The following is a 22675-nucleotide window of genomic DNA, read 5'->3' as shown; positions in this document are numbered from 1 at the left end:
CGTTGGTGAGGCTGGGGACTCACATGCCACCTAATGAACTTGTTATGAGTGAGCTAATCAGTTGGGTTTCCTCTACCTTAGTCCCTTCCCAGTGAGTCACTCAGTAGTTGTACACATGCTTATTGCACATGTCAGTTGATCTGGGTTGTAGGAAGCCATTAAATCAACCAATCAATTCCTCCCTCTGGAAAGTAAGTTCCTGTAAGTAGTAAGTCAGCCAATGGTGAGTTTGGCTAAGTCCGCGTGATGCCCTTAACCGAACTCAAGGAGGACGTTGGGTTGTCACGGAAATAGCAGAGTGGAGACGTGCTGAGGACAGTCCAGGCTGGAGCTGTGGGCACCCAAGACGAGGGTAAGTCTGGAAAGGGAAATGATTATTTAGCGGGAAGAGGAAAGAGGTTTTTTGTGGAGACAACCCATGGCTGCACCAGGCCCTGGAGAAGGGAAAGAGACGTGGAAAAGATCGTAATTTTGAAGTCAGAAGGACCATTACACCTGGGCAATAACACCTGCTCCTTTTACAGATGGGGAAAATGGGGGGGGGAAACCAGAGAGGGAACAGCACTGTCTAAAGTTTCCAGCGAGTTACTGGCAAAGCTTTATCTGGAATCACCTCCAGAGTTCTCCTTAATCTTTGATTTGAGGTTGTAAATAAATCACTATATTCAATTAGATTCTGAGGATTAATTTCTAATTAAATTTTTTAATTTCAAAAATAAAGACCCAATCTAACTGAAAGGAGAACTAGGCTAATCAACCCTCCCCTCTCAGTAACTGAGCAAGCAGATGAAAAGAAATGGTATGGATATAGAATACCAGCAACTGGGGTGGCTTAGTTGTTTGACTCAGTTGGTTAAGCATCTGCCTTCAGCTCAGGTTGTGATCCCAGGGTCCTGAGATTGAGCCCCAGGTTGGGCTCCTTGCTCAGCAGGGACCCTGCTTCTCCTCTCTCTGCCTGCCACCCGCTGTGCTTGTGCTCTCTCTCTGTCAAATAAATAGATAAAATCTTAAAAAAATACTATCAGCCAAATTGACTTAAGTGACATTTATAGACTATCCCATCCAACAATATAGAATACACATTGTACTCAATAGCTCCTGGAACACTTAGACCATATTCTGAACTATAAAGTCTCAACAAACTCAAATGAATTGTAATAATATAAAGTATGTTTTCTGACCCCAGTGGAATTAAACTGGAAACTAATAGTTGGAAAATCATCAAGATATGTGCTTTTACATTTTTTTCAGACAAGAACCTTTTTAAGACCCTGGAGGACACAAAGATCTATTTGATGTAGGATCTTTCCTCAAGAATCTCACTCTTGGATAGTTCTCCTGTAGGATATTTGACCAGTTTCCCAAGTAAAGAAACAACCGAATGAAGAGGAAGCATATTTGTAGGCTGTACAAGGTGAATATAGCAGCTCCACAAAGCTGTCAGGGAACCAGGACCACTATATTGTTGTTTACGGTATCCTTAGTCTGTGGCTTTGATCTTTACTGTTATCTCATGGTTGTCAAATGGCTACTCCACCTCCAGCATCACATCCATATTCCAGGGAAAGAGGAGGAGAAGGAGCAAGAAGGGACAGGTTTTGAAAAAGAAGAAAACAACAAAGAGAAAGTAGTGCTGATATCAGAAAAATAGAAATCTCAAAAGTCTTTGGCAGGTAGCCTCATGGTTGGTATTCTAAGTAGACAGGTCTCTCAGAATATTTGCTTAATAATAAATCTAGCAGAGTCCAAAGTTTTTATTTGCATTGCACATGTGGGAGAAAAGAAGAGTACAGTCTTACAGATGGGTGTACAATTTAAGAAAACAGAGATGTCAGTTACAATATTATTGTTATCAGAGCAAGAAATTATCAAATAAGACAACTGGTCAGAATTCTATTTTATTTGGATATCATTTTCATAAGACATGGAATAATTTCTAATGTCTTTAGAGTCTCATAAGACCACTTTATTTAAATTGTTCTTCCAAGGGCGGATTTGTATCAACAGAGAACAGAACAAGTCAGCAACAGTCATGAATATTCATACAAAACTGTATATTGCAAAGGAGAACATAAATTATATTCTTATAAACATTCTCAGTTTTGTACAATATCAAATCAAATTCCTTGAGTCCTTTTATAACACAAAACAATATCTTTTGATTTATAGCTTCAGGGAAAGTGAACATCTTTTTCAATTCTTTCTAAGACTTGTTTCCTTTCATTATGAAAACTTATTTTTTTAAAACCAGGGTCTGGAATTCCATTAGCTAGCATTATATGCAAAAAACAGACCTTCAGAGCTCAGTTATAATGGTAAAGAAAGTAGGGTAAATGCTGAATAGGCTTTTATCCACACAAGACATTTTTCTTGTACTTGTACTGGTATTGGCCACAACAGTCATAGAGCCATTCCTGGATGTAGAGGAGGCAGAGAAATAAAGTTTTTTGTTTGTTTGTTTGTTTGTTTGTTTTATTTTGTTTTGTTTTTAACTGGGGGTTGATCATCTGAACAAATTTAAAATTATAAGTATACACAGGAGGGTGGTTATCAGGTAGGCATTTCTCAGAGTTTGTCTGAGACATTGCCCTAAAAGAGATGAATGGATAAGGATATTGAAGTGAGTCTAGGAATGGAGGCTTCTTTCTGGTTGTGGAGATCATGGAAGGCTACCTGATGGAAGTTCATTTGACCTGGACTTAGAAAGAGGGCTAGGATTGAATGTGGGCAGAGGGGAGAGTTGCAGAAGAATGTAGTGAAAAGAAAAGTGGCCCAAGTAAACATACAGAGACAGGAATGTATAGACTATATGTGGAAAGGTACTTCTCACTTTGACAGGCAAAGAATAGCAGAGGCTAGGGAAAGAAGCAGTGGAGATAGGGCAACTTTTTGAGCAAAAACATGGACAGCCTCAAATGCAAGGCAAAGGAGTTTGGAATTTATCCTGTTGACCTAGACATGTCTTCTATTGCTTAAATACTACTTAAATATATTCTGTCCTCTCCACCCGCATGGCCACTGTTTCTTCCTCTTGAACTGTTTCTTTCTCCTTGATGCAGATCTATAGTGATCTTATGACACCCAAATATGTTCCCCATGGTTCAAAACCTTTGAAAGTGATTTTCACGACTTCCCCCATCGACTTGGGAGAGAGGTCAAGCTTCTCAGTCTGGCAGTTGAGGTCCTTCAAAGAGGGAAGGACCTGGGGGTAATGACTAGAGGAGAAAGAAGAAAGACATGGTACTGGGGCTCCAGAGAGAGTCTCGGAAGCACTGCTCTATCCTTGAAATTTCTTAGCATCTGTTCCCATGAAGCTCCTAATTCTCAAGGTGAACAGAATTTAAGAGTGGTTGAAGAGACAAAAGCCCCTAGTAGGCTATGAATTTACCTCAACCTACACCCCATGCCTCTTACTGCTGATTCTCTTTTCAAATCCTGCCCTCCACAATATATGGATGAGACCTGAGTCAGCAACTGGATAGGTCCTGGCCTTTTCTTGTCCCTGAGATCCTGTTGGTACTTATGTCATTGCCACTGTTATGGTTGGGTAAATAGAATGAGAATCAGGGTTGGAGGTGTCTGAGGAAGTGAAAAAAGAGTGGGGGTGAGGTGGGTATGGGTGGGGAGTGGAAGACAGTGCTGAGTAAGGTGAAGAGATAGAGAATTAAGTACTTGATAAATAATAAATAATAGACGTCTTCCATGTGCATATTCTGTGACTCACAGTGTGTCCCATTTCATCTACCCCAAAAGCTCCCTGAGGAATTATTGTCCTCATTTCACAGATGAGGAAACAGGCCTTGGGAGATTCAGCAACTTTGCCACAAGTCATTAGAAATTTCGCTATTGGAGTACCCAACTCCTCTGACTCCTAATTCCATTTTAATGCCATGCCCATGCCACTCCAGAACTTCAATGATAGATGTATACACATCTGCTTTCTCAACACCATCATCTATATAGTAGGTGTTATTAAGTCACGTCTTAGAGAAGAGAAATAGCATGGTGTTCCAGAACCAAGAGTGTTGAGATCCCTTGTGGTGATGTTTTGGAATACTGGACTTAACGTGTAGAAAACCAGGTTCTAGTTGATGCTGTTACTCCTTTCTCTGTAACCTGAAGCAGACCTTTAGCCTTTCTGAGCCCCAGCTTCTCCCCTGTCTAAGGGACTATAAAAAACCATTATCAGGATGGCTTAAACTGATTTCTATGAAGGTGTTGGAAAATCTATAAACAATTATACAGGTCAGTAATACAACCATAATTTTAGGATGGCATTACTAGAAGTGGCCTCGGCCTCCTTCCATTTTATACATAAGGGACCTGTCACCTGGGAAATGAAGAAAACAGTGAAAAGAATACTTGTTCAATGAGAGCCAACAGCTAAGTTACAGTCTACAATTATTATAGAGTACATAATAATTAGCATCTGTTCCCATGAAGCTCCTAATTCTCAAGGTGAACAGAATTTAAGAGTGGTTGAAGAGACAAAAGCCCCTAGTAGGCTATGAATTTACCTCAACCTACACCCCATGCCTCTTACTGCTGATTCTCTTTTCAAATCCTGCCCTCCACAATATATGGATGAGACCTGAGTCAGCAACTGGATAGGTCCTGGCCTTTTCTTGTCCCTGAGATCCTGTTGGTACTTATGTCATTGCCACTGTTATGGTTGGGTAAATAGAATGAGAATCAGGGTTGGAGGTGTCTGAGGAAGTGAAAAAAGAGTGGGGTACATCTTTAGTTAATATCTCTTAATTCCCACAACACTGTAGTATTGGTAGTATTGTGCCCATTTTTCTGATTGAGAAACTGAGATTCAGAAATGGAGCTACATGGCCAACCTCACAAAATATAATTACTACCAACACTAAGAACAACAGAAAAACCCAGTGGGCTAAATTGCGGTGGTACACTTAGGAGTCCACAAGACCACCCTCAGGTTCAATGATTCACAAGGAAGACTCACAGAACTTAGCAGAACTGTTATATTCTCAGTTGCAATTTATTATAGCAAACAAATGGGGATTAAAATCAGCAGAGGGAAGAGGCACGAAGGGCAGGATTTAGGAGAGACTAGGTATAAACTTTCAGTTGTCTTCTCCCAGTAGAGTTGTGCATACAGTATTTATTTCTCCTAGCAATAATGTTTGGCAATATGCCCAGTGTTGCCAGGCAGGGAATCTCACTCAGCTTTAGTGTCCAGGGTTTTTACTGGGGGCCTGGTCCCATAGGCATGGCTGACCTTAGTCTCTGGCTCCTCCAGAGGTCAAACTGATACCACATATGGCCCAAGGTCCCCTCCATAAATCACTTTGTTCATATAGACTATCCAGCATGACCTAGGTAATAGACACTCTTATCAGGAGGACATTCCAAGGGCATAGAGGTTACCTCCCTAGAACTGGGAAAGGGTCAAATCTTTCTAGGGTAAGCTTAATCCTTTAATGCACAAGTGGGATACTGGAGGACACTAGGTTAGTCAGTTTTTCAACTTAAATCCCTCCCCACAGGGTTACTTTCTCATGTTTTGGTGGAACTCAAGAAGATACAAGTAGAAGATGTGTAATCCTTTGAATATTTGAACTTCCCAAGGAATACCCAAGCAATTCTGTGCTCATGGCCTACTGGCTCAATAAAAATATCAGGTCCTGTGTAGCTATAAATCAACCCAGTGCTACCATAGATAATAACACCAAGGGCAGATTCCACACTATTTGAAATCTTGACGAACAAGACTGTACCCTGCTGATCCACAATGTACTTAAAAGGGACACCATGACATACTTATTCTGTGCAGATCTAGAACACAAGAGTCCTTCCTGTAGGAGGATATAAAACTCTCCATATCAGATGACAATCTCATTCAAATGGGTGGTTTGTAAAGGAGCAAGTCCAAGAAGATGTTCTGGTAATTGTGTGGTTTTTACTTCATAGAGCTTTATAAAATCCTATGTATTTTGTTTTTACAATAATACAATATATGGTACAATTGATAACTTTATTTCTTTATTGATAGAAATACAAAGAGGGGGAAAGTGATTTGCCCCACACCATCCAGCAAGTAAGAGGTGGACAGGGAAGCAATCACAGATCTGCTGGAAAGGGCAGAGCCTGAGGGGAGAGTTGGATTGGGAGGGAAGATGCACTGTAGGAACTGACCCTAGGAGGTCTGGGCTGGGGGACAGGTAAGGAATTAGAGGCAATGTAGATCTCAGAAAATTCTCTCACCCTTAGGCTTGAGTCCAGGATTCAGGTTCAAGCTCTGCCTCCTTAAGGAAGTCTCCTCAGTTTGCTCACCTAGATAGTGCATAGAAGGGATATATCCATGTGAAAATATATCCAACAGTAACAGTATCAGGTTCCATGAGGTTATCAGAGTGGGGAGGGTGTACCAGGTGAACTTATGGGTGAGAAAATGCTTTGTAACCTGGAGACACTGGTGGGTCATTGAAGTATCCATGAGGATCCCTTGTTTCAGTCCAATCTGTCTTTCCCTTCAGGGCAGACCCAGAAACCAGAGCTCCACATCCTAGAGATTCTCGTGGCTGGGGATCCTATGATTTTGACTTGTACCATTAAAGGCACCGAAAAGAAAACAAAGCTCCTTTCCTTTCCTGGAGTTGACCCACCATGTTCACCAGCACAGATGGCTCCAGCAACTCCTCCTCCTACTGCTGTACCTCACCTTGAAGCCTCAGGATTATAACACCACCCTCAGATGTCATTTGAATTTCTCCCCAGCTATGTTCTCTGGAAGTGCCGGGGTTGCATTCCAAGTGATCTGTGAGTGCTGGTGGGCAAAGGAAGATCCAGAGTCTGGGAGAAGTGGTGGGCTCAGGAGAAATTCCCGAGTCCTGGGGCAGGGTTGGGTGGGAGGAGTCTGGCAAGCTGTCACATCTTTACCAGGCTTCAGCGGCTGAAAGACCAGAGGTAAGAGCTGAACAAGAATCAGACACAGGTGAGGAAGAGGATGAAGGGAAACTGGTCTGAGAAGCCCAGCTTCTCTGGGCTTCCAGAAAGTTTTTCTGAAGCTCCTGGGGAATCAGGAATAAGAATAGGAATAAGGAAAAGGAGAAAGTGGAGAAAGGAAGTAAGGATGCCTTGGTGACTACTGACCTGCTCTCCCCATAGCACCCACAAGGCTGCTTAATGCTTCTTGTTCCTTGGAGAAGACTCTGCAGTGTAGCTGTTCCTTCCATGGGCTCCCTACACCCTCTATGCAGTGGTTGTTGGAAGGTGTTCCTGTGAGTGTCAACAACACAAATAGCATCTTCAAGGTGACTTCCACGGTAATTGGTGCCTGGAACAACAGCACCATTAGCCTCACTGGGGAGCCTGATTTACTCATGAATCTCCGCTGTGAGGGGAAGAACCAACATGGAATCCATGCTTCACGTGTCTTCCTACTACCAGGTCAGTATGTAGGGGTCTACTGACTGGGCTAGAACAACAACACCGGGGGATCAAAATGAGGATGGGCACAGGGCCAGAGGAAAGAGTGGTAGCTCAGACTTCACAGCCTTAGGAGAAAATAAAATACCACTCTCACTTCCCTCTGATTCCAGATAAGCATTCAGGTTCCAGTGTGTTCGTGAAAGGGCTGACCCAGGGCATCATATATGGATCCATCATCTCCGCACTGTTCTTCTTCTTCCTTGTCCTCCTCATGTGAGTATCAGGTTAAAATTCATCATCAAGCCTTTTCCAACACCTACTACATTTATTTATGTTCTTTATTTCCTTCATTATAATCCTTCCAATCTGTTCTTTTTGCCCCCTTAACATGGTCTTTTGTATCATTTAATTTAGCCATTCTTCTTCTCCCAATATGTGAGTGTAAGGCTATCAGTTTCCCTCTAAGCACGACTTTAGTTGCACCTCACAAACTTTGGTATAAACTATTTTAGTATCACTTGGTTAAAATAGTTCTAATTTCCATTTTGATTTTTAACCCAGGAGAGATTTTCTTAGACAAAGCAATGTATTCTAACGATCCTGTTTTCTTTATTTCTAGCTTAAATCCAATAAGTGGATTTAATACTATGAATTATTTCAATTCTTTATTTTCTTTGTGGTAGTTTTTATAAACATTCCACACAGGCTTAAAAAGAATGTGTATCCTACACTTGATGAAGACTGTTTTCAACAGATACATAGGCTTTTTCTTTCTTTCAGATACATAGGCTTTAAATCAAGTTCATCTTTTCTAGTTGTATTGTGATTTCTGCTCAGTGCCCTTCTCTGCACTTCTCCTCCCATCCCTGCTCCCCTCTCTCACCAGGCTGACATTTACTCATCATTAAGGGCTCAGCTCACAGCCTTTACATCATGTGTTCCAGGAAACCTTTCCTGGCACTGGGCTGGGTGCCTTTTCAGGGCCCCCACAGCCATCTGGGCTTTTGGATAGTATTAGTGCTAATGGTTCTACTCTGATGTGACTAAGTGTGGGTATCTGTTTTGTTTGTTTGTTGTTAGGTACATCTGCTTTGCCTCTTTCATCTGTGCTCTCGTGTCTGTTACCTCCATCATTTCCTTTCACTGTGGGCTTCTCATTTAATATTTCTCAGATTTTCTTTTTTCCTCTGTTTGTCCTTTTGCCCTATGCCCTGCATTTTCTAGGGATATAGACAAGAAAGCAAGTGCTAGGTTAAAGGTCCATACAAGGGAGATACTAAGGGGACCCCGCCCTTCAGAATCTCCATCCTTGTAGGGGAAGGTGGCATCCATACTGCCTAGAAATCCTCCCACACAGGACACCTGGGTGGTTCAGTCAATTAAGTGTCTGACTCTTGATTTCAGCTCAGGTCATGATCTCAGGGTCCAGGGACCAAGCCCCACATCAGCTCCTTGCTGAATGGGGAGTCTGCTTCCTTCCCTCTCCCTCTGGCCCTCCTCCCCACTCTCTCTCTAAAATAAAGAAATCTAGGGGTGCCTGGGTGGCTCAGTGGGTGGAGCTGCTGCCTTCAGCTCGGGTCATGATCTTGGGGTCCTGGGATCGAGCCCCACATCGGGCTTTCTGCTCGGTGGGGAGCCTGCTTCCCCCCTCTCTCTCTGCCTGCCTCTCTGCCTACTTGTGATCTCTACCTGTCAAATAAATAAATAAATAAAATCTTTTAAAATAAATAAATTAATTAATTAAATAAAATAAATAAATCTAAAAAAAAAAAAATCCTCCCACACACCCCCGAGAGCCTTCCCCAATATGATGCCTTATCAGTATTACAGATGTTTTCTTTCCTTCCCCTCTTCTCTTATCTCCTTCCCCTCACTCGGCAACAAGTTTTACCTACTTCACAGGAAAAAAGCAACTCCCAACACCTACAGAGTTATTGCCACTGGCACTGGTGATTTACTTCTTGCCTTTTTCAGAGAAAGAGGCATCCCTCTTCCTGTCCAAGGTTAGCCTCACCTCCTTTGCCTGGGAATCCATCTCCTCCACACTCCATTAATCATCTCTTCTGTCTCCTAAATTTTCAGTCATTCTTTCTTCACCAGTTCTTTCTCTGAAGGGTATAAACGTGCCCAAATCTCTCCAACCTCAGCCCCACAAACACCCTCTATGTACCATCCAATTTTTTTTGAGAGAAGAGCTTACTCCCACTGCCTGATTCTCATCACCCTTACATTCGTCAGTCCCCTACAATCTGCTCACTAGCACCACGCCATTGAAATGGCACTCTCTAAAGCAGTCATTTATCCTTATTCTCAGAATTATTCTCAAAATCCAATGGCAGATGTTCTATATTTTTCTTGTTCACTTTAGGTAGTGTTTATGATTCTGGTGGGTGGGGTGAGGCCCTCCTACCCATGGGCTTTTTTTTTTCACAGTGAAGGAGGATGGTGAGGTCATCTGCTGAAAGATGTGGGTGGGAGCAGGGGTGAGGGGAAGGGATCAAGAAAAGTGGTGATGGGGATGAGATGATTGGAATAGCCACTGAGGAGAATGAGTGGGATCCACATGAAGACAAGGGAAATAATTGGTGGCCAGCAGCAAAGGTCCAATGGTGACTGGAGATTGTTCAATATTAGCGGCAACAATGCCATTGCTGTGTGATGTTTCCTCCCAGTAGTGGTCATTGGAAGAAAAAGAGTGAAGGGTGGCATTGATCTAGATTTGGGAATTTGCAGGCAGGATGCCATGGAAGGATGATGGGGTAGAACACCAGAGAGATATGAAAGCTGGGGGAAAGAGCACTTCGAGTGGTAGCCATTGTTCCCCGTGAGGCAGGGAAAAAAGGAAGAGAAACCAAGGTGCTAGAGAATGTGGTATCTTGGATCCGAAGCCTCCATCTGTGAGATCAAGGAACAGAAACCAAAGACTGAAAGAGAGCATAAAGAACCTGAATAGGACAGGAGGCACAGCATAGAGTATTGGGATTTTAAACTGTCGTAGGTGGAAAAGTTTGGGGGAATAATGCATGAAGGATAATGGTTAAAGGAGATAAGTCACATTAGTTAGGACTCTTCCAGTTGTGAGTAATAAGAGCTGAATTCAGCAAGCTCAAGGAAAAAGGAAACAGTTATTGCTATATGTTGCTATATTATAGTCCCCTAAACTTAGTGACTTTAAACAATGGTCATTTTAGTATATCGCACAATTTCATGGATCAGGAATTTGAGTAGGGCCCAACTGAATGATTCTTCAGCTTCCTATGGTATCCACTGAGGTCACTTGGTGGTATTTAGCTAGCTGCTGGGCTAGGGCAGAGGGTCCAAGATGGCTACACTCTCATGCCTGACATTTTGCTGTGGACAGCCGGAGGACGGGACTCACCTGGGCCCCTCTTACTTTCCATGCAGTGTTAGAGACTCATCTGTCATGGTCCCTTCCAAGGCAAAGTTGCCAGTCCTTTTAAGGCTAGGCCTGGAATTGATAGAATGTCACTTCCATCATATTCTCTCAGAACAAGTCACAGACTGGCCAAGATTCAAGGGGAAGGGAAAATAGACCCCATTTCGCCATGGGAGGAGTGCCAGAAATTTGCAGCCATCTGTACATAATCTGCTACAGGAACATATTGACCATCTGTTAAGTCTAAGACTTCAACAACAGAGATTTATTTTCTCATGGTTCTGGAGGCTGGAAGCCCAAGACCCCAAGTGTCAGCAGGATTGGTTTCTCTTAAGACTCGTTGGCTTGCACATGGCCACCCTCTTACCACTTCACCTGATCATCCCTGTGCACACACACACCTGGTGTCTGTCCCTCTACTCCTTTTTTTTTTTTTTAAGATTTTTATTTATTTTAATATTTTTAAAGATTTTATTTATTTATTTGACAGACAGATCACAAGTAGGCAGAGAGGCAGGCAGAGAGAGAGAAGGGAGGAAGCAGGCTCCCTGCTGAGCAGAGAGCCCGATGAAGGACTTCATCCCATCCCATCCTGGGATCATGGCTTTAACCCACTGAGGCACTAGGCACCCTGGATTTTTATTTATTTTAGAGAGAGGGCAAGAGAGAATGAATTGGGGGAGGACATGAGAGAGAAGGACAAGCAGATTTTGTGCTGAGTACAGAGCCCAGTACAGAGCTCCATCCCACAACCCTCAGATCATGACCCCAGCCAAAAGCCAGAGTCTGCCACTTAATAAGCAACCCAGGCACCTGTCCCTCTTCTTACAAGGACACAAGTCATATTGGATTAGGACCCACCTAAAAGCATCAATTTAACTTAATCACCTCATTGAAGGTCTTATCCAAGTACAGTATAACCTCATTTTACCTTAATTACCGTTTTAAAGGTCCTTTCTTTAAAAAAAGTTACATTCTGAGGTACTGGGTGTTGGAATGAATTGGGTGGGATAAGGAAGACACAATTCAGCCCGTAACAGGGAATATTTATACTTCAGACATGGCTGGATCTAGGTATGCATATGACATTAAGAGTCTGCTGTCCCCATGCCTTTGCTCTGCTTCCTTCTGTGTGTACTTGACCCCTGGAGGCTCTCTCCACCTAGTGGCAAGATGGCCAGGAGCAGCCACATGATTGTATCCTATCTCAGCAACTCTAGCTGAGACAGGACTTGTCTTCCTCTTGAGGATATATCGGTCCAGAGAAGACTCTGATTGTCCCTGCTTCAGTCACAGGGCCATCCTCGACTAATGTTTAGGTGGGTGAGGTACTTTGGTGGGCCAGTCCTAAACTTGCCTACTGTGCCATTCCAGTCCCATAGAAACCATAATAAAAGCTCCCACATGTGCTTCCCCCTTCTACTTCCCTGAGCAACCCTGGAGCTTCCCCATGTGGCCCTGTGTGGCATGGTGTGCCCCTCTTGGGAACTTGGAGAATTTTTTTTTAAGATTTTATTTATTTATTTGTCAGGGAAAGAGAGAGCACACACAAGCAAGAAGAGAGACAAAGGGAGAGGAAGAAGCAGACTTCCTGCTAAGCAGGGAACCCAGCACAGGGCTTGATCCCAGGGCCCTGGGATCATGATCGGAGCCAAAGGCAGATGCTTAACCAACTGAACCCCCTAGACGTCCCACCTCTTGGGAACTTTGAATAACAAACTGTCTGTTCAATGGCAGCCATTCCCCAATCTGTTAGCTTCATTACAGCTGAATACAAACAAAATCCCATGTACATTCCCACTCCTGGGGAAGAGCCAGACTGAGCAAAGCAGGGGGACCAAGGAGCAGGGCAATTGCAGTTGCCAGGGCAAGAAAGGAAGGGAACCAGTTATGTAACCAATGATACATCTACACAACAGAGCACCACGCAGCTGTGAAAAAGACTAAGGAGGCTGTCAATGTACTAACATGCACAGATACAGTGGAAATATTAAGAGAAAGAAAAAAGGTGTAAAAAATTAGTCTAGAAAAAAAAATCATATACATATTGAGACATCACAGGGCTGGGAGAGAACCTGAGTAAAGGCACCACCATGAAGGGACTTGGTTGGGGAGGGCTGGGACTTTGTCGTGAGGGTGCTGGGGAGCCATGGGATGGCTGGGAGCAGGGAAGGTACAGGTCAGCTCTGGGCCAGGAGGCTGGAAAAGAAGCTAGGAAGAAGATCCAGGCCAAGAGAGTGAGTATTTGTATGCCTGCTTGAGGAGGAGAGGGAGTTGCTGGTCACAGAACTAGCAAATGGAGGGAAAGGGTCTGGGTCTTCTGACCCCCAGCCCAGGGCTCCTTCTGGGAACAAGGAGGGGACGGGGAGATGGAGCACAGTATTAACCACAGGGCTCATTACTTTAGAGTGAAGATGCTTCAATGGTGGGAGGACAGGAACATTTCCAAGGCTAAAGAGGCCCCAATTATCCAGATACCAGAGTTGCTGGAAGAGCCAGAAACAGCTGTGAAGTCTGAAGCCAAAAGCACTGAGCGTCAGTTGGAGGTAAGTCCCTGGGCTGGGACGGACACCAGACAGACTGCTGCCCAGCTGAGGCCAGCTGACCTCCACATCCTGCCTAAACTCACCCACTGCCTGTTGACACCACCAGGGAACACTCTTTAGAAACAAAGATTGTCCGGGACCCCTAGACTTGCAAATCCAACCCCTCAGGGTCAGAGTCCAGAGGTTCTGCACTGCCAGCAATGTCTCGCACTCATTCTGACACATGGCCACTGGCAGGACTGGGCCTTACCCGAGTGTCTGTCTGGTGCCTCAAGCTGAGTCCCCTTCCAGCAGCAGAGTCCCCTTTGCTGTGGATGGTGAAGAGCCTGAGGGGCTCTGGGCCCAGCCCCTGCCCCAGTTGGGAAGGCAGACTTGGCCACAAGTGGCTGCTGCCCTTCCGGGAGTGAACAGAAAATACTAGGGCATAGGCCTTATTATTATTAGTCTGCTCAAGGCTGCCATAATGAAGTGCCCCAGACTCAGGAACTTAAACAGCAGGCATTTTCACAGATCCGGAGGCCAGAAAACCGAGATCAAGGTGTTGGCAGGGCTGGTTTTTTGCGAGCGCTCTCCTCAGCTTATAGAGGGCCACCTTCTCCCTGTGTCCTCAAGTGGCCTTCCTTGTGCACGTGTCTGTGTCCTAATCTCTTTATGTGAAGACACATATCATAACGAATTAGGGCCCACCCTAATGGCCACAGTTTAATTTAATCATCTCTTTAAAGGTCCTGTCTCCAAATAAAGTCAGTGCGAGGTACTGTGGGTTAGGGCTTCAACATATGAATTGTAGGGGGAAGGGGCTTACAAGGGGGAGGGCACGGTTCATCCGATGACACAGGCATCAAGGAGTTAGTCATAGCTTTCCATTGGGGGGTACCCAGAGAGGGGAAGGGCTTGGCCAAGGCAGAAGAATGCCAGGATCTGGTTCTCCCACAGTCTAGGGGTCTTGAGCCAGAAGGACTGACCACGGGCAAGAAAGCTCCCAGACTGATCAAGACAGATGCGTGGCTCTCAGACGCCTAGATCCACTAGCCCGGTCAAACTTCCCAGACCTACAGAGCAGGAGCAGTATCTCTATCCAGAGACTCTAAGACCAGAAGTCAGCGCCAGGAGCTCACACATTCACCCCACAAGGACTCCCATGCGCTGGACCTGTTTGTCAGTCCCCTCCCCAACCAAGGACCTGCCTACTCTCTGCCCTTGAGCAACATGGTCTGGACAGGTCTGCCAACGCGCAGGACCACTGGTGACATACACGGGACCCTGGCGGGGAGACAGCACTAGCAGAGGGGCTAACGCTATTGTCCACACGGGCACTGTGACCCAGAGTGACAGTGACCCTCCTGCAGCTTCAGGCACTGCCAAGCAAAGCTAGCCTCCGCACTCTGCAGAGGGAAACTGAGACCCGTGGAAGGTAAGTGCCTGAAACACTAAAGAAGCCCAGAGGTCTCTCTGCAGGGACACTGGAGATCACGGGGCCGCCCTCCACACCCCCAAGTTGCAAATAGGGAAACAGAGGCTCACAGTGCCTCAGGCCACACAACAAGACTGCACAGCCCAGGACACCCCTCCCCCAACCCAGGGCCCTTGCTCCCTGGAGCAGTTGTCCCTGTCCCCTGGAGATTTTTTCCTGACCTTATAAGACTATGGTGCGGAGGCTGCAAACTCAAAAGCCCATAGGGGCCGGGCAGGTAACAAAATAAGTGCCCCTGATCCACATGAGAACCGAGTGGTCCTGAGAGCAGGTGTCCCACCTGAAGGGGGAAGCAGAGAACTCAGATCCGCCTCTTAACCTGTCCCCTCCCCCAGCAGGAATGAGATCTGCTGGGTCTTCTAGTTTCTCTTTTATCTATTTATTTATTTGTTTTCAAAAAAATCCAGACATCTAGATTCCAGTGTGAAATTTCTGGATTCGAACTGTTAGTAACGGTTTTTAAAAAGCAGCACGGGCCCCCCAAAAAGTCATATGTGGACCTATCATTTGCAAGTCTCATCAGAACCATAGACTTGGAGGAGACACCTTTCCTCTAAACACACCTCTTGCCCAAAGGTATTGTTATTCAGAATGCAAATGCCTTGCCCAGTGGAAACAGAATCCCCAGACCCTGGGCAGAGGCTTGGGTCTGGAAGGATGAGGAAGAATTATTTAGACGGAGAAGGACATTCCAGGAATTCATTCATAGGTGTTACGGCAAACAGCTGTGGTGTCCCCATGTGGCAGGCCTTGGGTTGGGGACACTGGTGAGTGAAGTTCATGTCCTGCCCGCAAGGCATTCCCTGGTCTGGCTGCGGCCTGCAGGGTCAAGGCTGCAGAAAGAGGGCATCAGGGAGGGGCAGGGGCCAGTACTGGGAAGAGAGAGTAAGACTGGGAGAACTGGGAGCTGGAGCATTGCCCCCTGATCTGGGCAGACATGCTGGGAGCTGGGAAGCCACAAGACGGAAAGTGGGGGACCTGGGGTGCTCCAGCGAGGGCAGCACAAGCAGGGGGCAACAGCGGGAAGGAATGAGCCAGTCAGGGCACCCCAGGCTGGCCAGAGGAAGCTCCTCTGCTCTTGGGCCTCAATCATCATCCAGCCGGCTCTCAAAAGCAAGAGGGACTGCTGCCGGAAGGACACACAGGGCAGGGACAGCACCCTTGAGCTCAGCTTCGGAGGCCTGGCAGCCGGCCAGTGACGGACTCAGGGATACCTAGCTCAGGAAAAAAAGATGCTGTCCCCATGTGTGGGTGTCAGGGAGCCAGCAGCAGCTCCGCAAATGAAGATGAGGTTGGAAAGTGGATCTTTGACCAAGGAGCAGCTGCCCTGCAGGGTCTCTGGTTCACCACCCACCCCTCCTCATCACTCTCTGCCTCCGTTGCCACCCCTCTCTCACCCACTCCCCCTGTTCCTCATCTAATACACGGTTTCCCAGGGCCCCCAAGTGCCACACTCATGCTGAGCCCTGCAGGGACACCAGCATGGGTCCCTCCCAGTGCAGACTGGGACACAAGTGCCTTGGGGGGAAGGGACTGTAAGTGGGGGACCACTGAGGTTCAGAGATGGATGCCCAAGCTGCTGAGAACCTTTATCCATCAGAGGAGGATGCTTCTGTCCCCATCTAGCCTGAGGTGACTACTCACTCCCCAGGACTCCCTGGTCTCTGATTGTGATATAACAGTCACTCATGTCACTGGGCAAATCTTGCTATTTCCTCACTCCACCTGAGGAGGAGATCATGGGGTAGATGGACTTTATAAACAGCCCTCCCTCATTCCTTCAGGAGATGACAGGCACAACCACGACGATGGCACTGGCCAGCACCCAGTGCCTTATGGGCCCTTAGGCCTTCATGCACAGAGCCCAGCAGCACTGTGCAAAGGGTCTGGTGGTCAAGGGCATTTTACAGAGGAGGAAACTGAGGCCCAGAGAGCTTGAGAAACCTCCCTCAGGGGGCGGGGCGTGGGAAGGAGGAGAAACCTCCCCAAGGTCATACCTCAACTTTATGAGACAGGAGCTGGTCCCCCAGCTTTTCCCACAAGGAAGCTGACATTCAGAAAGGGGAGTGTCCTTGCCACCTGCTCCCCCACTTCTGCCCTCTCCTGCCCACTCCTGGGAGCCCTGTCCATCAGGATGACTTCTGCTGATCATCGGGAGACCTGAAGGCTGCAGTTCAGGCTGGGGAAGGAATCTCTCTGGGAGCAAGTCCCTACCCCCCACCCATCTCATTCTCATTCAACAGCCCCCATCTAGTTCCCTTCTCAGTTAACCCTTTTTGTGCCTGCACCTTGCTAGGTTTGGAGGATGGTAGAGGACAGGGCTGCCACTGTCCCTTCCTCTCCTGGTTAGGGATCCTCACTGGTCACTGCAGTGGGGCTGTGGGCGTGTGAACCTTTGTGGCCGGCCATGGGGCGCTGGAGCTGGGCTACCGGTGATGGGATCCCAGCACCGCCCTGAGTGTGGGCTGATCATGCACCCCGTTCCCGGCTTCATCTGCAGAATGGGAGCATAACATCATGTGTTACTGTGAGCTGGGAATGTGTTCATGGCTGCCTGGCACCGAGCAGGGCACTGGGGCCACCAGAATGGCAGCTCATGTTTGTTGAGCTCTGTGTGTGCTCCAGGTCCTGTTCTTAACATGTTAAGACCCATTTGTATCCATCAGCGTTCAACCCAAGAAACAGAATCAGTAGCTGACCCGTATTAAGAGATTCATTGCACGGAATTGGCTTATGTGACTGTGGGGCTAGGCAGGTCTGATGTCCTCCAGGCAGGCAGTTGTCAGGCAGGCGGGAGACTGTCAGGCACAGGATCTGTTGTCCCCAAGCAGAATTTCTTCTCCTGGGAATCCTCCTTTCTACTCTAAAGGACTTTCAACCGACTGAGTCAAGCCCACCCAGATAATTGAGAATTATCTCAACTGATTAGATATGTCAGTTACATGTACAAAATACCTTCAGGGCAACAGTTGCTGGGGGTTTGACTGATGGAGGACTCTGGTCCTCCAGCCAAGTTCATGGAAAAAACTGGCCATCCCACCATTTGATCCCCACCCTAGCCCTGTGAGGTGGGGGCCATTTTGCACATCCTCTAGAAAGGGACAAGGAACCTGCCTGATTGAACACAGGTGGAGGAACTGGGAGCTGGGGCTCGGACACCCCCACCACCCCCACTCTGCCTCAGGCAGTGAGTGTCTTCAACTGCTGTTACTAACACCTAGCACAGTTTCAGGGACCTGCCAGTGACAGGAAAAGGGAAAGTATATTACAAAGTGGGTGACCTTGGCTGACCTTTTGTGGGGAGGAAGCCAGTGAAGAGGGTAAGGAGTTATTCTTCCAAAAAAATGTATTGAGAGCTCTACTGTGTGTGAGGCACGGAAGGCATAGCACCCATGGGGGCAGACAAAGTCCCTGCCCTCAGGGAGCTTAGAGTCCCATGGGGGAGAAAGACACTAAGCCAGTGAACAAGAATAAATAAATGGGATACGTGACAAGTAAGGGGTGGTAAGGAAAACCGTGGGTGCCCCTGGCCAAGGGGCCAAAGGTAGAGGTGGAAAGCGTCTCTGAGGAGGTGAAGGTCTTAGAAGAGAGTCTAGGCAGAGTGCAGAGATTAACAAAGGTCTAGGGGCTGAGTTGCCAGTGTGTTTGCAGAGAGGAAAAAAGTCAATGCAAGAATTCTCCAGGAGGAAGCTGCAGTTCCCACAGGACCCAACTGAGAGCCCCTTGAGAACCCACAAACACAAGGTGTGGGCCACTTCCAACACCACCTGTTCTGATTTTAACTGCCAGCTTTTTGCTTTAGTGAGTTCCTCACTTTCAAAGAGGCTTAGCAGGAACAAGTTACGAAGGGGAACAAAAGGAAAAAGCAAGACCCCTGCCTCATCCCACTCCCAAGAGACAACCACGGTTCCTGGCTCCTGTGTTTCCTCCCAGAGCGGTGGTTCCTCAAGGGAGCAACTTTGTGCCTCCCTGGGGACACTCTGGGTTGTCCTGACCATTATGGGTGGCAGGAAGAGAGCTCCTTACATCTAGGGCTTGAGTCCTGGGTGCTGTTCAATATCTTACAATGCCCAAAACCTGATGAACACCGAGTAATAACACAGCCTGTGCTAGCCTGGGACAGCCCCTCCAGTAAGGTTCTGGGGTTTTTGTTTTTTTTTTTAAGATTTTATTTTACAGAGGCACAGCAGAAAGGGAACACAAGCAGAGGGATTGGAAGAGGGAGAAGCAGGTCTCCTGCAGATCAGGAAGCCTGATGCGATGCAGGGCTTGGTCCCAGGACCTCCAAAATCATGACCTGAGCAGAAGGCAGCCACTTAACGACTGAGCTGCCCAGGTGCACCTCCAGTAGGGTTCTTAAACACACTTCCTGATAAGATGCCACTTACAGAGGTATGCACAGGGTTAGGGATTCCAGGATCCAGCTACAGAAGGAAAGGGCGCCTTCCAGATTCTGCTGGATCCTGGAGAAACCAGGGGGAGAAATGTGCCCCTGGGGCCTCACTGAGAACCAGGGCTAGAGCAGAGGAGCCACCCGACAGGAACCAAGGAGAGCAGCAGGCAGGGAGGACAACATTCTCCAGCCATACTCCAGTGTTCAGTCTGTGCCTCACTTTGGCCAAACCCCCCTTCAGGTCCAAGGTGGAGGAGCTTGTGTCAGAGGAGTGGAGGATGGTGGAGGGATGCGGTGAGAGGCTGAGTAACGGTCTCCAAAGATATCAGAGCCGAATGCCTGGAACTCATGAATGCTACCTTACAAAGGGAAAATGGTCTTTTCAGATATGATTAAATGAAGGATCCTGAGGTGAGGGGTTTATCCTGGATGACCCAAGTGGGTCCTAAATACAATCACAATATCCTTATATGAAGCTCCAAGCTCCAGAGCTTGGAGCCACGCAGCCTCAAGCCAAGGAATGCAGGTGGCAACCAAGAGCAGACAAGCAGCGAACAGATTCTCCCCTGTCCCACTCCAGAAGCCTCCCTAGGGAGCATAGCCCTGTAGACATTATGCTTTTGGCCCATGGAAATTGGTGTTGGACTGCGGGCCTCCACAACTGGGAGGGAACAACGTGTGTGGTTTTAAGCTACCATGTTTTTGGTAATTTGTTACAGCAGCCACAGGAAGCCCGGGCAGATGGGGATGGTGATAAAGGAAGAGACAGCAGCACTGCAGAAACCATGAGAGCTCTCCCTCCTGGCTGGGTGCTGGGATGGGTGCTGTTCCAATGTCAGGAAACTGCCTTCATGCTCTAGCAACTCCAGGAGCAGGAATTATTCCCCTCAGTTTTTTGGGTGTTGAAACGAAGATACAAAAATATTAAGTAAATTGCCATACCAAGCATTTTCTTTTTTAATTTGAACAGGGAAAATTTAATATAAGGAATTATTAACTTTAACAGGTAATATTCTATAAAGGGGTAGGGGAATACCATAGGATTCAGGCCCAAGGAAGGAATGAACTTGGAAAGGAACCTCCCCATCAAGGCTGAGGTGCAGCCCACACTGTAAGATATGTGGTAGTGGATCCCTGGACGGTGGGGAAGTTGGCTGGCTTGCCCAGACCAGAGCTGGTCCACAGATGCTGAGCAAGCAGAGAATACCCCTCCCAAGTGCTGGCAGGATGAGGCTGGAAAGACAGCTTCTAGGACATACCAGGAAGGCATCAGTTGGGAAAACACTGAAAGTTGATGAGCTGCCATCCACATGGGCACCACTGAAACCTGATGGAAGTGAGCTCATGTGTCACTGGTGACCCTAGATAAGAGCAAGAGGAAGCCCAGGGAAAAGTCAGAACAAGGGAGAAGCCCGTTCCTTCTGCAGTGTCCCTCAGGCTCTCTCTACTGACAAAGCTTAGCAGCCAACTCACTGCAAAGGGAGATTATTTAAAGGTTCCAGCCCTATTCTTGACAAGCAGGTAGCAAAGGTTGGCTTTGGAGCATAGAGGTAATAGAAGTAGTATGATTATCTGTTCATCGTGCCAGGTCCGGGAGGGATGGGATATTCTTTTTCTGTGATATGCAGATACCCTGTGTGTGTGTGTGTGTGTGTGTGTGTGAAGTGCCTGTTCAAGTCTTTTTGCCAAGTTTAAAAAATTAGTTGTCTCTTGTTGATTTGTAGTAGTTCTTTATATATTCTGGCTACTAGTTCATCGTCAGATGTACATATGACACATCTCTTCAGCCATGTCTAAAGCTTTGGGAAATTAGTTCTCTGTGTCTCTATTTCCTCATCCATGAAAAAAACACAAAACACACCTTATAAGGATGTCATGAAGCTTCAAGGATCTAATATCAAAAAAGTGCTCAGAGAGGCGCCTGGGTGGCTCTGTGGGTTAAGCCTCTGCCTTCAGCTCAGTTCATGATCTCAGGGTCCTGGGATCGAGTCCTGCATTGGGCTCTCTGCTAAGCAGGGAGCCTGCTTCCTCCTCTCTCTCTCTCTCTTTCTCTCTCTCTCTCTGCCTGCCTCTCTGCCTACTTGTGATCTCTCTCTGTCAAATAAATAAAATCTTTAAAAAAAAAAAAAGTGCCAGAAAGATGCCGGCACATAGTAAACACACACACGTGTTGCCATCAACCCTGGCATGGGCCAATCCAAGAAGAGGAATCCCATCCTCATCCTAAGTTTGGATGGTCCTGAGTTCAAGGGGAGCAATAAATGATCTTTGCCAGGGCCACAGCAGATTCTGTACAGTGGTGTACTGATGAAATGACCCTCCAAAAAAAAGGTCTGATTTGTAATGTTTGCTAGTTGCCATAGTATAAATACTTCACAGCCAGTTTCAAACTAACAGTGGTTTAACATCCAGTTTGCAAAATTACTGGCAATCTAGCAGTCAGTACTCTGGAACCAGTGCAAGCCATCTGCAGTGTCCCCCTGGGTCCTGTACCACCTGGTGGGGTTAACTTGGGTGGATCTCTTCCTCTCTGTGGATCTTCATCCCCTTATCTGTCTAAATGGGACAAGTCATCCAACTCATCCCTGCAGTACTGATTTAGTGAATACCTTCTATGTGTCAGTCACTGGGTTTGGCTCTGGGGACGCAGACCTGAGCAAAAGCAGAGAAGACCCTCCCTAGCAAAGATATTCTGAAGGTAGTGGTTGTGTACTGTGGTTGGGTAATGACTGAAAATAAACAGCAAGTTCATGAAATAAGGGAATCATAAAAGCAATGGACAAAATAAAGCAGGTATCCCATCTCTTGTGTTGGGAGGGGGTTTACTTTGGTTAGCATGATTGACAAAGTCTTCTTAAAGGCGACATCTGATATGGGGCACCTGGATGACTCAGTCAGTTAAGCATCCACCTTTAGGTCATGATCCCAGGATCCTGGAATTTAGCCCAGCATTGGGCTCCCTGCTCAGCTGGGAGTCTGCTTCTCCATTTTCCTCTGCCCCTCTTGCTGCTTGTTCTCTCTCTCTCCCTGAAATAAAATCTTTAAAAAATAAAGGTAACACTTGATAGAGTTTGGTGCCAATGTGGTAGGAAGAGCATTCCAGCAGAGGGAACAGCCAGTGCAAGCACCTGTGGCTGCCACAAGTTTGGCTTGTTTGAGGAACAGAATGAAAGCCAGAGCAGCTGGAGCTGAGTGAATGTTTGATGTGGGGGAGGGGCATCGGCTGGTTTATGTGTTCAGTGGTTGTGCATCTGAAGGTGGAGGGTGGACCAGGACACTGGCTGCTGTAGTCAGAGCAGTCCTACAGGGGGAAATGGTGGCAGCTCAGACCAGTGAGATTACCCAGGACAGGGAGGGGTGGACAGAGTAGAGACCGATTTTAAAAACAGAGCAGGCTGGGCGCCTGGGTGGCTCAGTGGGTTAAGCCGCTGCCTTCGGCTCAGGTCATGATCTCGGAGTCCTGGGAT

General features: G+C 46.9%; 1 protein-coding gene across 1 annotated transcript; it reads left to right on the top strand.

Moving 5' to 3' along the window:
• Positions 1-11: 11 nt before the first annotated feature.
• LOC309853140 (SIGLEC family-like protein 1) lies at positions 12-15427 on the top strand. Its single transcript, XM_082710954.1, has 6 exons — positions 12-352; positions 6504-6786; positions 7135-7416; positions 7569-7671; positions 13203-13341; positions 14278-15427. Exons 2-6 carry the CDS (start codon positions 6747-6749, stop codon positions 14362-14364), a joined length of 651 nt encoding a protein of 216 aa, XP_082567080.1. The 5' UTR covers positions 12-352; positions 6504-6746; the 3' UTR covers positions 14365-15427.
• Positions 15428-22675: the final 7248 nt, after the last annotated feature.

The sequence above is a fragment of the Mustela nivalis genome (genome assembly GCF_964662115.1).
Source record: "Mustela nivalis genome assembly, chromosome: 18".
NCBI lineage: Eukaryota > Metazoa > Chordata > Mammalia > Carnivora > Mustelidae > Mustela > Mustela nivalis.
This window is presented reverse-complemented; position numbering and strand designations above follow the sequence as displayed.